This window comes from Prorops nasuta, unplaced genomic scaffold, assembly GCF_024137725.1.
Source record: "Prorops nasuta isolate Cenicafe-Biocafe unplaced genomic scaffold, Cenicafe_Pnas_1.2 PNAS00083, whole genome shotgun sequence".
Taxonomy (NCBI): domain Eukaryota; kingdom Metazoa; phylum Arthropoda; class Insecta; order Hymenoptera; family Bethylidae; genus Prorops; species Prorops nasuta.
Genome location: NW_027116880.1, coordinates 69,769 through 85,179, shown reverse-complemented (window position 1 = coordinate 85,179; position 15,411 = coordinate 69,769). Strand labels below are relative to the sequence as shown.

General features: G+C 48.4%; 1 protein-coding gene across 1 annotated transcript in view; it reads right to left on the bottom strand.

The window, feature by feature from the left end:
* Positions 1–15,411, bottom strand: part of side-IV (sidestep IV) — a 62,558-nt gene that overhangs the window by 20,689 nt on the left and 26,458 nt on the right. Inside the window, exons 2-4 of the mRNA XM_066745777.1 lie at positions 4,978–5,107; positions 2,424–2,635; positions 1,984–2,301 (exon numbers count right to left, since the gene is read on the bottom strand). Of these exons, the coding sequence (XP_066601874.1) occupies positions 1,984–2,301; positions 2,424–2,635; positions 4,978–5,107 (660 nt within the window). The remainder of the gene's footprint in view (positions 1–1,983; positions 2,302–2,423; positions 2,636–4,977; positions 5,108–15,411) is intronic.

The following is a 15,411-nucleotide window of genomic DNA, read 5'->3' as shown; positions in this document are numbered from 1 at the left end:
CTGTGCTATAAACAGACTATTAAATGAGCTGGCTAACAAAGTTACCGCACTTTGTGTAACAAAACAGTCGTATGTGCGTGAGATTATTGTATGTATACATCACTGATGCAGCACGGAGGATGCGAGTAAATTCTCCGGGCGAAAATGCCGCGCGCAACATGCCAAGTCCATATATATATATATATATATAAAGGAAGTTTTCAATAGAAGGAGATTTCCGGGTGAGAAAATTTAACACGTGAAAAAGCGAAGGCGATTATTACTAAAGTTGAAGAGTGTCACGGGGTGCTTTCGGAATTAAAGCGAAGAAGGCGCGAGAAACGCAACGTTTATACATGTATGTGTGCATATAATGAGGAGAAGGCGAATGTACGAGTGGGTTGACGCGTGCATGTTTGCGGTATATATAGGAGCCCTCCCTCCTTTATACCGGCATGTGAATCGAAGCCGTAGAGCGCGCTCCGCAAGGAGGCACGCGATTCACTGATCCGTCTTAGCAAGAGGCGTTACTCTTATCGCGCCTGGTCAATCTCGAAGAGCGGCGCGCAAGCATCACGTGAGAGACTCCGCACAACGCTCTCTCTCTCTCTCTCTCTCTCTCTCTCTCTCTCCGGACTCTGGCACGGGCAAACCGGGGATAGCCGAGCGTACGAGCCGAGCGTACGAGCAGAGCGAGGACGAACCGCGAGCGTAACCCCGACACACCTTGCCTACTCCAAATTCAATCCCTCGTCTATATATATATATATATATAGAATATACACTTTAGCGGTACGTGCTCTCCTCCAGCGACGACACACGAGCACTCCTGATTAATCCTTCGGGATATAACAATCGTCGTTGCGATATATAACGAGGAGACTCGTACTACATACGCAACTCGTTTTTTCTATACATGCGCTCGCGCAGTTTGTCATTATTTAGACGCTCAAAGAGAGAGAGAGAGAGAGAGAGAGAGAGAGAGAGAGAGGGAAGCAAAGTGATTTAGTCCCTCCCGCTTCTTTTCCCTTCGTACACGATCTTGCGGAGTAATTATTTGAGATATCGTAAAACAGTAGAACAGCAACACGTAACACACGTAATCGCTTAACTTTGAGGAGGTACGCGCGTTCGTGTAATCGCGCCCCGTGTACAAGATCATTCGCGAGGATCTCGCTGCTCCGAGTGCTGAACAGTGGCGATATATCGCATTAATAATAACAGCAACGCGATCGCGCTTTTCCGCCGGCGGGATTGCGAGAGTGGCGTATATACGTGGCCGCCAAGTTCCCATAAATGTCACCACACGCCCGGAAACTTTCCTGCTTCTATCGCGTAAATTTCAGTTCGATACATGCCACGGCAAAAGTGCTGCGTGACTAATGAACAAAATGCTTCGCGAACGTGTGTGTGTATCTCGCTTTCGTGGGAGTCGACGAATAAATGGTTCAAGGCAATGGGAGTGAAATTTGTTATTATCGGTGCAATGTACATGCACGGTATATATAGGTATGTGGTGCGTGGGGGTCCCAACGCGAAAAATACCGACGGCCGGCGCGAACGTCGCTCGACGCCGCGCCGCATGCACCGCTACGACCATTCGCGCCATCCAAGTGGACGGGATATAATCGATTTAATTGCCAACTTTGGAATTCGAATGGTTTATCAAAACTTTTTGCTCGGAGCGTAGTCCTTCGGAACGGCGTGAAATCACCGGGCTTTTCTTGGAGCGAAGAATGCTTTTTAATCCATGGAAATCTTTCGCTATTGGGGAGGCGGATATATATAGCTGACGTTGATGACTGCTGATTAAATTTCTTCAATCGCGATTCGCGGCTGGAGGCAAATATTTGCGCCATCGATCCGTGTGCGGATGAAAACACACACGTACGCGTGTATAGAGAGAGATATATATATATATACAGAAGGAAGTGTATAAAGAGACGAGGTGGGAATTCGGAATGGGTTGTAGCTGATAGGAGAAAGCGGCAGCGGGCGACTTACGATTTATGTCGAGGATGAGCACTCTGTTCTGCGGTGACACCAAGTTAGTGTTGCTCGCTTGACAGATTAGTCTTGCCTTGAGATGCTGGCGACCAACTTTAGGGTAAGACAAGTGGTTAACCGTCAATCCCGAGTCAACGTTGCGAAGATAGGACTCGTCTATGACGGTGTTCTCGAGATACCAAGTGAGCTTGGGCGGGGGTTTCCCACCTCGAACCTCGCAGATCAAGTTGACGTCGCTCCCCTCGTTGTAGGGCTCCTCTATCCTCGAGACGTCCTTGGTCGCGCCGTCCAGGATCACCGGCCTCGACGGCGGCACTTGAAACAAATAACGCGCGCAACCTCAGACTCGATTAACCGATCTCCGCTGGCCGATAAGAGCGGTCAAAGGCCGGGCGAGACGATCCGATACTCTCTCGTACATATATAACGATACTCACCAATGACTGTCAAGTTCATCTTCTGATTGCGCGTCGGCGAATTCCTAAAGTCCACTCGACATCGATAGATCCCCTCGTCCTTGAGCTCGAGACGCTCGATGCTGAGGTGAGCCGGTATCGTGGCCGTGATAAAAAATGCTCTCGGTCCTAGAACGGTCGGCGAGGACCAGAGACCGGCGTTGCTAAACTGCCGTCGACCGCGCACGTCGAATCTGCAATATAAACCATTCCAAACGTTTATTATCGCTCTCTCGTCAAGCTCCCCAGATGCGTGTTAATCCCATAAAACCATACATGTGTATATTAATATTCATATAAAACTGATAACTCTCTCCCATCAACTTTATATCGCGCGCGTAATTGATTTTTTTCATATCGTGAAATGTAATATTTCAGAGCTTTGCCGCGCTCTGTGAATATGTGTGTGTGTGTGTGTGTGTGTGTGTGTATAGGAACGGTGTACGGAACATAATTAAGAAGAACCATTAATTAAATTTTTGAAAGGTCCTCGCTCTCTCGTTCTCAACTAGGGATATTTAATATCAGCCACGTTCTCTTCGGGAGAAACCGAGTTTGGAAGGATTCTCCCTTGGAAGAACATTGTCACCATTATATTCCGACTGAATAGGGGTGGAGTATATATATATATATACATAAGGGCAATTACCTAGGGAACTATCTACCTGCGTGATTGCGTATTAAGGATTCGGAGAGAATGACTACAAGATTAAGCAAAAGAGACGGAGGGGAGAGGCGGGTACGCACACCAATGTCGAGGAATATGGAGTGAAGCTGACGGCTTGGATAAGGGAAAGTGAGAAATGACGAGCGGGTATAGGGACGAGGAGAGATCGGGAGCAATGGGAGAGAGAGAGAGAGAGCAGGTGAGAGAGCCGGCACAGCAGGGAAGAAGCAGGCGAGCACCAGGAGCACCAGCACCACCACCACCACCACCAACGTTCCTCGCGCGAGCGACTAAAAGTTAAATTGCGTTCCACGACTGCACGGGAGTTCGGATTTCCGCTCGTGACTGAGTATTCCCAAAGCTATCCCACTCTGCCGCTTGCTTCCGCGGCATTGACGTTGAAATACGATTTAATTCTTCCACTTCGCACCTCTACCAAGGAGAAAAGCGTTTCCGGGAGTTACGTCCTCCTCCTCCACCCACCCCTTCCTTCCTTTGTTCCCTCCCCTCTCTCCTGTTAGGACAGTAGTCACCCCCCCCCCCCCCTCCCCCACTCCCTCCCTCCCATAGCTGAGCAGTCCCAAGTACCAACCTCTCCAAATGACATTCTCAGCGTTCAACGCGAACGAGCGATCCTTCGACGAGTCATTGGGATACGGCAAACTCGCGAGAATCAACGCGCGCGATCTCGCAAAGTGCCAGCACACCGACGCGGGAATCAAGTATAAATTTTTGCTAAATGGGCATCTACGTCGAATGTATATTGTATACCGTGGATGGAGTATATGGCAACGGTCGAGAAGCGAACGAACATGGTCGGCGCTCATCGTAGGCGAACTTTGCGAGATTTTGCAAAAACTATCATGGAGCGTCGCGTCGCGTCGCCTCGACGTAAGATATTTTAGAGAAGCGTGGGACGAGAGGTGGGGGGGGGGGGGGGGGGGGGAGTGAAAGAGATGGCAAAGTGGATATAGGTGCGCGGAGAGGGAGGAGAAGTTTGTAGTTTCTCGTCGCGTGGCACCGGGATTAAAGTAGCAGTCAAGTGACTTTGGAAGCATCGCGGGCTCTCTCGAGTTGCTTGGCATCGGCCACAGCTCTCACGGAGCGAACGGGCGAGCGAGCGAACTCTTATACCATATAGATGACGGCGGCGAATCGCGCCGGGCCGTCCCTGGCCGCGCGCATATCTTACACCTTATTACATTTGTTAAATATGACCTGGCCCCCTTGGTCCCCCCGGTGCGCGGGGAATCCAGTCGGCTCCCCCCTCCCTCCCCTCGCCCTAGCGGCATTCTATATGCAAAATTTCACGGGCCGCGGAAGCGAGACGGCCGCCCATCCCCCTTCTCGCTATAACCACCCTCGGCCCAAATGAACTACCCAAAAGAAAATAACGTAGTGGAATTTCGGCTGCGGCGCCAACGCTCCTGCAATGCCAGCACAAGCGTTTTCTACTCGCTGCGTTGGCTTATTTCAGACCATTTTCTCCTCTCCCCACATTCAAATTATGTTTAGAGAACGAAAAGCTTTCTCCGATAAATTCCCTTTACCCTACTTGCGCGCGAGAGAGGACGTTACGGGATTCTCCCCGTTGGCACGGACGAGTTATATCGGTGCAGCGTTTATATATAGTGGTGCGAAGCGACTTTAAGGATTGCAGCCTATATATAAGATAGAGAGAGAGAGGGGGGGGGTGGGTTGTATAAACCAACGAGGTACAAGGAAAATTCCATTGAAAATCAAGTTATCCGTAATTGCATCGCGAGAGATATCGTTGGTCCGTCCCGTACACTGTGTATATATATCGTTCACCCCCCCCCCCCCCCCCGCCCCCACGTCACTTTGCACCCCGATGATTCTCTTTCTTACCTGTAAATCGGATCAGCGCTCCCCTCCTTGTACCAGAGCACCATGCTGACCTCGTCGTTATTCTCCGGCTGAATGTCGCAGGGTAGCTGTACTTTATTCCCAACGACACCTTGGACACCGATTATAGGTACTGGAACACACAACAAAAGGTCTAAACTTGGAAGGTTGTTTCAGCTTTAACGCTGCAATTGCATTTTAACAACGCAGTCGTATAAGACCGTAGGCAAGTATTATATCTTCCATAATCAAGCCATTGTCTCGCTGCGTTATAAATACACCATTACTATATCAGTCATTATACGTCCCACACTAGCTGTCGTAGCGCGCGCTATAATATTCACCGTTCGATATATATCCTCCGCGCCTCCTATTATGTACATACACTCGCTCCTTTTACACTCGCTATATATATAAAACGTCATAACGGTGCACGGTTGAAAAGAGAGCGGATAGTGCGATGCGCTTCGTCGAAAATTCTCCGAGATCGGTGCGCGCGTAACACGATGCGAAATCATAATGGAGATAAAATTGGGAAATTTTGGACGAGGGGTTGACGGGCTTCGTACACACATATATAGTATACAACTATAGCGTGTCTATAGGAGCTATCACGAGGAGGAAAATATGACGTATATATAAACACAGGGTTTTTGGATAACGCGAAAGACGCGGTGTATATATATATATATATATATATATACATATATATGGCGCAAGGTAGGTACAATATACAATACATATACTCGGCGTGGAACACGGGATGAACGTTCGCGGAACATCTTAAGCCGAGTTGCCGGAGGATCCTCAGCGTCTCGTCATCGTCGACGTTGACGCGTACAACGTCATCGTCGTCGTCGTTGAAGCCTCTGGGAAGAGGTTAGGAGATGGGGCAAAGAAAGGGGGGGGGGGAAGGCAAGGCGGATTACCAGAGAGATGACGCGAGGAGCTTAAGACGGGCTTATAGGGGCAGAGCTCCCAGCGCCTGCGGCTCTCTCGTGCCTCGAAGAAGACGCAAACACACGGGGGAGCCAGGGTAGGGTGAGAGAGGGAGGGAGAGAGAGAGAGAGAGAGAGAGAGCTATGTCGTGGTTTGCCCGGCCGATTAGATTTACATGTAGATGGAGTTATCACGTTTTAACGAGGTCTCGCGGATGACACGGAGTGTTCCTCAGCTTCTATCGCACAGGTCGCCGTGTCTTGCTCGACGAGATGCTATATCGTAGGCGGAGCGGAAGCTTCGGGATCTATGCCGATCGATAGTTTCCATCTCTCAGACCTTCTTCGACCTTTTTCGAATAAACCCCATCGCGTCTCCTCTCTATAGATATATATATACGCTCCCGATGCACAGGGGTAAATTGAAATGTTCTCCGTGTCTTGGTAAATTAGCGTTCTTCGTTAATGCAAAGTCATTTAAAGCGGTAGACAGTTGATGGATTTCGTTTGTGTGTGTGTATATATATACAGAGAAGAAGAGGGACTGCGGTACTCGAGAGCGTGAGAACAATTTCATCCATCGGAAGAAAAATGCCGGTTAAATTCTGGAAACGGGCGTGCACCATAGATTTTCCGGCCTGGCCCCGAGAAAACGCGTCACGGATGTTGCAGCCGAGTGCCAGTCTGCGGAGGAGAGAAAGGTGTGTGTGTGTATAGGTTTCATGGTATAGAGCCGAGTACGTGGCTGGGGAAAACGTTGGAAAATAGAAAACTGCTTTTTCCTTTATCACTCTCTATCTCTCTCTCTCTGCGCACTCGGAGGTTTCTTTGGCGCGGCTCGCAACGTTCTCGCTCGTCATCATCGTCGTATACTCGTCTTTGCGGTCGTTGCGGTCTTTTTCATCGCGAAAAGACACGAACAAGAGTATATTAGCACGGAAGTCGTCCCCGAGGCAGGCTCAGCACGGCACCACCACCGTACGGTCTCTCGCACATTTTATTAGAAGTACGTTTGGTGCACGGGAAACTCGACTTCTACACGCTGCCGCCGATCGTAATGAAAGCTCACCTGTACGAAAGAAAATTCGCGCGAGTTCCCGCTGAAATACCCCTACGGACACGGCATAACATTTAATTTTAACCACCCTCCAGGGATCTCCGGTTTGAACAAAGTTTCTCCTCCGCGTTCCACCGACCATATTTCTAACCCTCCTTAACGACGCGAAGCTTTATTGCAATGCGATTAAGTTACAGAGAGAGAGAGAGAGAGAGAGGGGGGTGTAGGTCCCTTTCAACTGGCATTCGCCCAACCTGTATAGCACGTTACTGGAATTTCTAGAGGGCCGCGAACATCTCACTGGGAGATCGTCTGATCCATCCGAGACGATCCGAAGAGAAAAGGGTGGGAGGGGTGGGGGAAAACGCGTGGTCCTAAAGCACGTGTGTGCGTCAAACGCTCGATAGACTTGCAGAGGATTTTTTTTTAGTTGACATTTTCCAGCTAGAATGGCTCTCGCGTGTCTTTCTGGAAAACTGCTGCATGGCGAGCCACGGATTTATATATATATATATATATATTAGAGAAGCGATAGCTGAGAGAGGATTCTTTGGCCGGTTGATTTTCAGCAGCGTATCTCTCCCGGCCGTAGGTCTCTCTCGCTTGGAGGAACCGACAGGTCGCATGATAATTTATTCATTTGGGAGGAGTTTAAATGGCCGTGTTGCCGAGTGCTCTCGGATCGATCACCAAAGTCGCAAACGCCCCCCCCCCCCCCCCACCGAAGGATGGTATATAGCCTTCTTGGAAAACGAATCTATCACCAGCCACTTTCCTTCGCCGACCGATTGGAAAAAACATCAAACGAACCTACTCCGCTCTCGTTGAACAAGTTTTTTTATTTTCCCGCCCCTTTTTTCCTCACCCAAGGCGCGCACCTTGTAAATAAGTAATCTCTCGCTTTTGCACACTCGCCGAGCCGGTCCTCGAAGCACGTAATAGATCGACTCGGACCAAAAGCGCGCGCAACATCCAACATTCATTCTCCCCTTTGGCCGAGCGAATGAACCTAATGGACCTTGCTACCTCGATCCAGCCGATATTCCTACACAAAAAGAACGCGATACAACTTTTCACGCTCGCTCCTCTCCCTTAAATCCCACACATCTCGCGCGGGTCGCGCACTCTGCTCGACTTTCGTTTTCAGCAGCCTCGATCGAGCAATTTCCACGGAGTCGCGTTCTTCGCCTCCGCAATTATCGACGCTCCGCGTGAAAGGCAAAAATGGCCGTTCCGATTGCAAAGAACGAAACGTATACGTATATTCTCGTTGCGGATGAGGCGAGGCTATTCACGGGACGGGGTACACGTAGCGTGCAGAGCGGAGTAACGAACCTATTCAACTCTTAAGTCCTCGATTAGTCGACTAAACCGCCGTGACAACTGGCCCCTTTTTTTCCCGCTCGATAGACTCGTCCAAGAAAGAGCTACTCGCCTCTCTATATATATATATATATATATATTTGCTTCGTCGGTCGCGAAGCTCGAACCACCCGCAAGCACCGGGACGATTTCAGCGAAATAATAATAAACCGCGAAAGCTCCTTTTTTCGAATTAGCTCTGCACGCGGACTGCAAAGGTATATGTGTCGGGCGAAACGAGTACAACTGCGTTGCGGTGAACGCTTGAGTAAGCTCGCAAGTAGAGCTTTATTTACGAGCGACGCGCCTATTTTGTTACCCGGTAATTGCCACGGCAATTACAGCGCGATTTATTGTAATTACAACTTTTAGCGGGCAACTTCCGGCGAGTGTTCGCTGGCCAGTCCTATTGCCAGAATGTAACAGGGTGCATGGGTGTGTGTGTGTGTGTGTGTATAACGCAGGGAGCTGGAGCCAGACTGAACGGAGCACGACGCGTATGCCACGCGACGCGATGACCGCAGCTCCGCACCATTTTGCCTAGAGTGGACATTAATCTCCTCTCCACGAGATCAACTCGCGCGTTTTTTATACCTTTTCACCCGCGTCAAACTCGCGCGTTCGACTCGAATTTTCCTCCTTGCGTTATTTTCTATATAGCGACGTGGGAACTTTGAGACGATCGCGGTGGTGCGATATTTTTTTACTCGGACCCAAAATTTTCGAGAAGAATCGCGAAGCCGAGGTGCGCGAGAAGAGAATCAACGAGTGGAATAATTATGCAGTCGAGTTACTGCATATACACCGATGCAATTCTGGATTATTGCGCTAATTAATCACTGCAGCGAATCGACGTAAATGGGGATCGGGGAGCGAGCGATGATTGGAGAGTGAGTGCTGTATAGCTATATATACATGTATATATATATATATATATGTATAAGCGAGAGTTCTCTCGACCTCCAGCATGTATATACAGGTGTATAGGACGCACACGAGTATAGCAGAGATCCGCACATAACGCGTGCCTTTTAGCATTTAGGAAAATCAGAAATGTGCATCTGGACATAAAAATTCATGGAGGTAGGAAATATATTTACGCCACCTTATTTATGTATGGTGCGCTTTTAAAAACCATCGTAAGCAGAGCGCGCAGTCGGCTGGGAATAAGAAATCTCGAATTTTCCTTCGAGAGGAGAGGGATACTTTAAACTCCTCTTTACGACGTTCTATAGTCGCATCACGATTCCTGTATCTGTTTCCTCCGCGCGTAACAGCTTTCGTATAGAACAGTTCTGTTGCGGAGCTTTACAGTTCTCGAGTTCCGCCGGAGACATTAATCTCCGTTATGAGTTATGAGCAATATAGTATATATACTCTATATATGCACACATGCACGAGATACAAGCATGCGCAACGACGCACCGACGCTTCTATTACGTAAATCATTATGCCCTGCATATATATATATGTATATGTATATACCGATAAGTAATCCCGCAATCAGCGTTAACACCTTCCCGTTTCCTCCAGCGGGTGCAACTTTTTCAAAATGCCAAGATGAACAATGGAGAATTCTAACGAACCGAGAATTTCCAGTCGAGGAAAATGTATACGCACAAGTCGATTGGAATTTTTAGGAATTATTCTTCAGCACGTTAATACTCGTCGTACGCGAGATGTAAATCCGTGGCGAAGAGTCGAAGCGATTGCTCGACTCATCGATGGGTTCCAATCCGATGGCCGCAAGCTCCTTGCCAGGGTGTGTACAGGTCTCTTTTAAGAGAGCACCTTGTGCGGAAAAGGTCGAGCGAATCGAACAACGAATCTAGCCGAGTGCCAGCTATAGAGCTTCGTCTTCCACATGAACACTTTTTTTCTCCGACACACTCGTACACATACTCCATATAAGGAAGCAATCGTACGATTTGATTCTATTCCGCAGCAACGCACCATTAGAGCGAGAGCCCACGAAGCGTTTGATCGCTAATAAATTTGAAAACGAGCCGCGCCAACTTCCGGTCCCGCGTCATTCGAGAGGTCGAAATATTTTCTCTCGATCCGGTGAAACACTGACGCGTGGAATTGGAAAGGAAGAGGTGCGAGAGAATATCGTTGACCGGAGGAAGCGGTCACCGTGCGGAATTGTATGATTTTTTCGGCAGCCAGAAGGCTTTTTTTCTTCTTCGCGCTGCTGCGAGAGTATCTAGGGCCGGAGGTCCGGAAGATTCGTGCAGGGAATATACCCAGGTTTTGGGATGGGAAGAAACGCCCGGCGGCTTTGGTGTGCGGTATGCGAGACGCGTGCCAACGAGTCTCCTCGCCTGGCTCGCTCTCTCTCTCTCTTGTGCACGATTCAGCAGGAATAGAAGGTTGTGGGGGAGGGGGGGGGGGGGCTTTCGATTCTTCGCGGTGTGTGCAGTGCAAGGGCCGCACGGAGCAGCAGCATCGGCCAGTGTCTCTAACCGGAGGAGAATCGGCATTGAGCCGTGCTTCCCAGCCCAAGGATTGGACGCTCCGGGAGCTTTCGTCGGGGAAGAGGATAGGAGCTGCTGCAGCCCCGTCTCTAAATTCAGAAGCGTGGGGCGAAGCTGCCGAAGCCCAGGCCAAGGCAGGATCGATCGTCCCTCTCCCCCCCCCCCCCCCCCCTTTTCCCTTATTTCCCGATCCGCGCGCAGCACCGACTACCGCAGAAATCTAATAACTCGAGGCCGAATTTCGCGTTCGACCGAACGCAAAGATTAACGAGATGCGATAAGCGAGTTTCGACGACACACTTTCGGCATTTCTTCCCGTTTCCGGCGCGCAAACAGCCTCCGACGAAAAAGTTTGCTGCGCGCTTGCCTCGCCGACAAGTTTCACCGGCGGAGTAGCCGGAAGAGATTGCGTCCGCAATATATATATCCAGTGTGTGTGTTCCTGTACCATCTTAGCTTACGTGTGTGTGTGTGTGTGTGGAGGAGGGATTTTGTCTAATAATGGCAGCGGTCAAAAGACCGGCTGTGCCTGGCCGATCGATCGCGTCATATTGGTGCACGCTAACAAAACCCATGGCGTAGGAGGCGCGTGGAATTTTGATAGGACTCGGTCCGGAATTCCGGACACGTTTAGCTGCTCCAGTTGAGGAGAGTCTGTCAGAGAAATATCCGTGGCGAAGACGGAGGGGCATCGCGAACAACGACGTCGATCCACGCTATTGCGTTTGCTTTAATTTCGCTTCGATTGCTTTGGTTGGTATAATCATTGGAAGAGGGGGGGGGGGGGGGGGATTAGCGAGGTCGGAGCACACGAAGAGAAACGCGAGAGTCGATTGGATAACGCGATGAAACGAGCTAAGCTTCGCAAGAGGTACATATAAGATGGTCAAAGATTCCGTCTAATCCTGCTTGGAGAACGCCAACGGACACGTGTATATATATATATATAGCTGATATACTCAAAGTTTAGAGAGGGAGAAAAGCTCGTTTCCGAGGATCGAGATCGGTGCGGAAGACGTGTGCGCGCGAAGCTCGGGAGAAAATCGAATTTGCAATGAGAAGATAATGTTTGCACTGAATGCATCGCTTTAGTGGTACACACACACATATATATATAGAGGATGCACAGTGCAACGGCGGCGGCGGATCCGACCGGCTATTCCAGTCGGACCACAGCTATACTGCTCTACCCCGCACTGCAACTGCTACAGTCATGCTGATTCCTCGCCATTCTTTCGGGATTCTCGACAGTAAAAATCTCCCTCGCTTTTATCCGTGGGCCGAAGGAAGCCACTTCCTGGTTTTCTGCAGGATTTCCGAGGGTAAGCATTCCGCCGCTCGCTGCGCCGGAAACCACTGAAACGTTTCGCGAGAAAGCCTCCAACTTTCTTTTTTAATAGAAACGCGCGCGCGGCCGCCACTATGCTCACGGGGGGAATTTCAAGTTCAACGCTTCTGTTTTATATTTCCCTCCTTCTCGAGCACTTCACGCGTCCCTTGTTTCGCATCTCGGCTCCTCACTGAAATCTCTCGGAATTCGCGCTCGCGCCATAAAATTAAATCGACAAATTCCACCCATATATATGTATAGCCGTGTTTTGTTATTCGAAGCAGGCGTCGGAGTGCAAGGTGTCCCCACAGGCCGGGAGAGGATTGCGTTGGCCGGAAAAGAGCGGCGTTTAAACGTATTTATAATCTCCCTTTCGGAGCCGTATTCACGATTCAACTATATACATATATATATATATATATATATGCACGATATAATCGATGCATATTTATTGCCGCGCACGTTTCCTAAAGAGAGCAGGGGGCGTTTGTTGACAAATTCAAATAAGCGATAGTCCCCGAAAGTAGCGATATTTATTTTGCGTCCGATAAATCATCGGTGTGTGTATGGTAGGGATTTTGCATGAGATATATACATTTTTAGTACTATCTTGATAAAGTTGGAAGCTCTTCCGTATCCGGTTACTTATTTACTCGCGTTGAAAGGACGTCCGGGATCAAGGGAAAGGGGCCGTAGAGAGCCGAGAAAAAGAGGAGATATAGTATATCTATATGGCCGATCTTTAAAGATCCCTCTTTCATTGCGAGAGCGCGCGGAGGCCACCCGAGGTGGATCCTGTAACGTATATATAAGAGCGCTCGCTTCATTTTCTTCGGCATTTTTTCAAAGCTTTCATAGATTTATAAATAGAAGGGAATGTTAATAGGGCGCGTCTTCGAAATACTCGACTTTAGCCCGCGTTTATCGCCTTCTTTTTCATCGGACAAAAGGGCCGAGTGACCGTGTCGGTGTGCACACACGATGATGCGCGCGCGCGCGCGCGCTCGGTGCCTCCGCAGCTTTCGTGCACACTCGCCCTGCTTGTATATATATATATATATATATATATATCCGGCAAGAGAGAGAGAGAGAGAGAGAGAGAGCTTACACGCATTTGCAACGCGAGCGTGGAGCGGTATAATTTTAAAATTCCATTTTTTTATCCTTATATTTTAATCCATTGTTCCGCGCGCGGTGCACAGAATCTCGCGGATGGAAAACATTTTCTGCCGTTGAAACACACACACGAATGTATATATAATTAATAACTGACAATTTCAACGGGACTATAGATATTAAATTACTCGACCTATTAATTCCTTTTAACGAAGATTGCTAAATAAACGAAATTTGAAACGTTCGGAACTCGAATGGCTAAATCGTTTAATAATCCGGGATGTGACAAATTTACGATTTATATAATGACGCGAGTGCGACGCACGAATATTGTTTCGATCGAGCCTTTTGGCTCCCGGGGCACACGAGCGCGCGACGCGTTTCGACTATTATTTAACGCTCGTGTATACGATATCTTGTCGGAGGTAATTACTTTGGCTGGTCGCGCGAGGGCTATAAAGTAATCAGAAGTCATTGGGGTCGCTAGTTTGACCACTGGCTCATGACATTTAATGCTGCCTACTGCTTCTAATTTGCACCGCCGTATATATACTCTGCATGGGTGGAAGGGGCTGCTACATGCTCATACATATATCATGAGCACTTACCAGCACTGCGACACGCGAACCCTTGCGCTACATGATTAGAGACGCGTGGAGGAGCGTAGTGGAAAAAAGAGGAGGAGGAGGATCGGGAGAATCGAAAAGCGATGATCCAATTGCGAATTATCGTACAATGTGTGTGTGTGTGTGTGTGTGTGTGAAATCTTTGCGTCGAAATAGAATATTCGATATAGCGCGTCTATATACGAGCGTGATAAAGTGGTAGAGTGTGAAGCATGTACAACAGGAGGCAAGAGGGTGTTGTCATGAAAATGATCACCAGCCAAGTATTATGGCTCCCACGAGGGATGAATTTCGATTGTAAAATCTGCAAGCTAGGACGTTAAACAAGCGCTCATTCCGAGACTTTCGGTATAAAGCTGCGTAAAGGCATATCCTTTGGCTCTCTAACTGGTTTTCGAGGAATAAACGAGGATGCCGCGCGTATTATCCGGCCCGAGATTACTTCTCGGCGTGGAAATGGAGCGCAGTCTAAGACGTCGTTCCGAAATTACGATATGATTCCGCGGTGCGGCCGCAGTCACCAGCACGTGGCTAAAGATCTCTCGAATTATAAGACAAGCTGGATTTCATCCAATCCTCCCGCAAATAAGCGTGCAAAGCTCCGAGCGCGCTCTCTCTCTCTCTCTCTCTCGCACGACCGATGCATTTCTACCTTATTACGGTGTGCAAAGCGAAAATACCGTTATACCGCCAGACTCTCCCCGGGATTTTCCACTAAATTATATCAGCACGTGTATTAGCCTCGGTAAATTTGCCGTGAAATCTGTTGACAAAAATTATATTACTGGCGTTTAACAAGGATTGTTTTATCAGTGTAATAATAGCTGAGTCGAGGTTTCAGAGTGATACAATAGTATCTGCTACTCTTGCTGCTCTATGTATATGCTACAGTGCCAAGCATCGTTAAAATTCACTCGATCCTTACAATACGACTGCAGTGAAAACGTCTCTCTGCCAAATTCCACAGGATCGTTTATATCCCGAAGATTCGACGACGGTGATTTTAAGCAAATTGTTGCGTGTACTCGAGGACAGTCTCGCCGCGGTAAAACTTTAATTTACACCGCGGTGTGTACAATAATAATTGCGTATATACCATTGCACATTGTAATATAAAAATCTGCATGTAGACAAAAATTATATTTAGCGTTTAACGATAAGGATTGTTTTATATCGGTGCAATGATCGCCGAGTCAAAGTTTCAGAGTGATATGCTATATAATATCCGCTAGTATATCCATAGCGTTAAAATTTACTCGATCCAAAACAATATAATACCACACTGAAAACGTCTCTTTAGGAAATTCCTGAGGATCGTTTTATCCGGGAGATTTGACGGGAGCAATTTGAAGGAAATTGTTGCTCGTACCGGCCAGGAGGACAGTCGGTAAAACTTGAATTTGCACCGTGTACACCTTGTACCATCGCATTATAATATATCCAAATCTGATGTCGGGGCGATATAGAGTTGTTCAAAGGTCTGCTTTCGCGTGTTAAACAGTCTCGAATATACTATATATACATTTGCTCG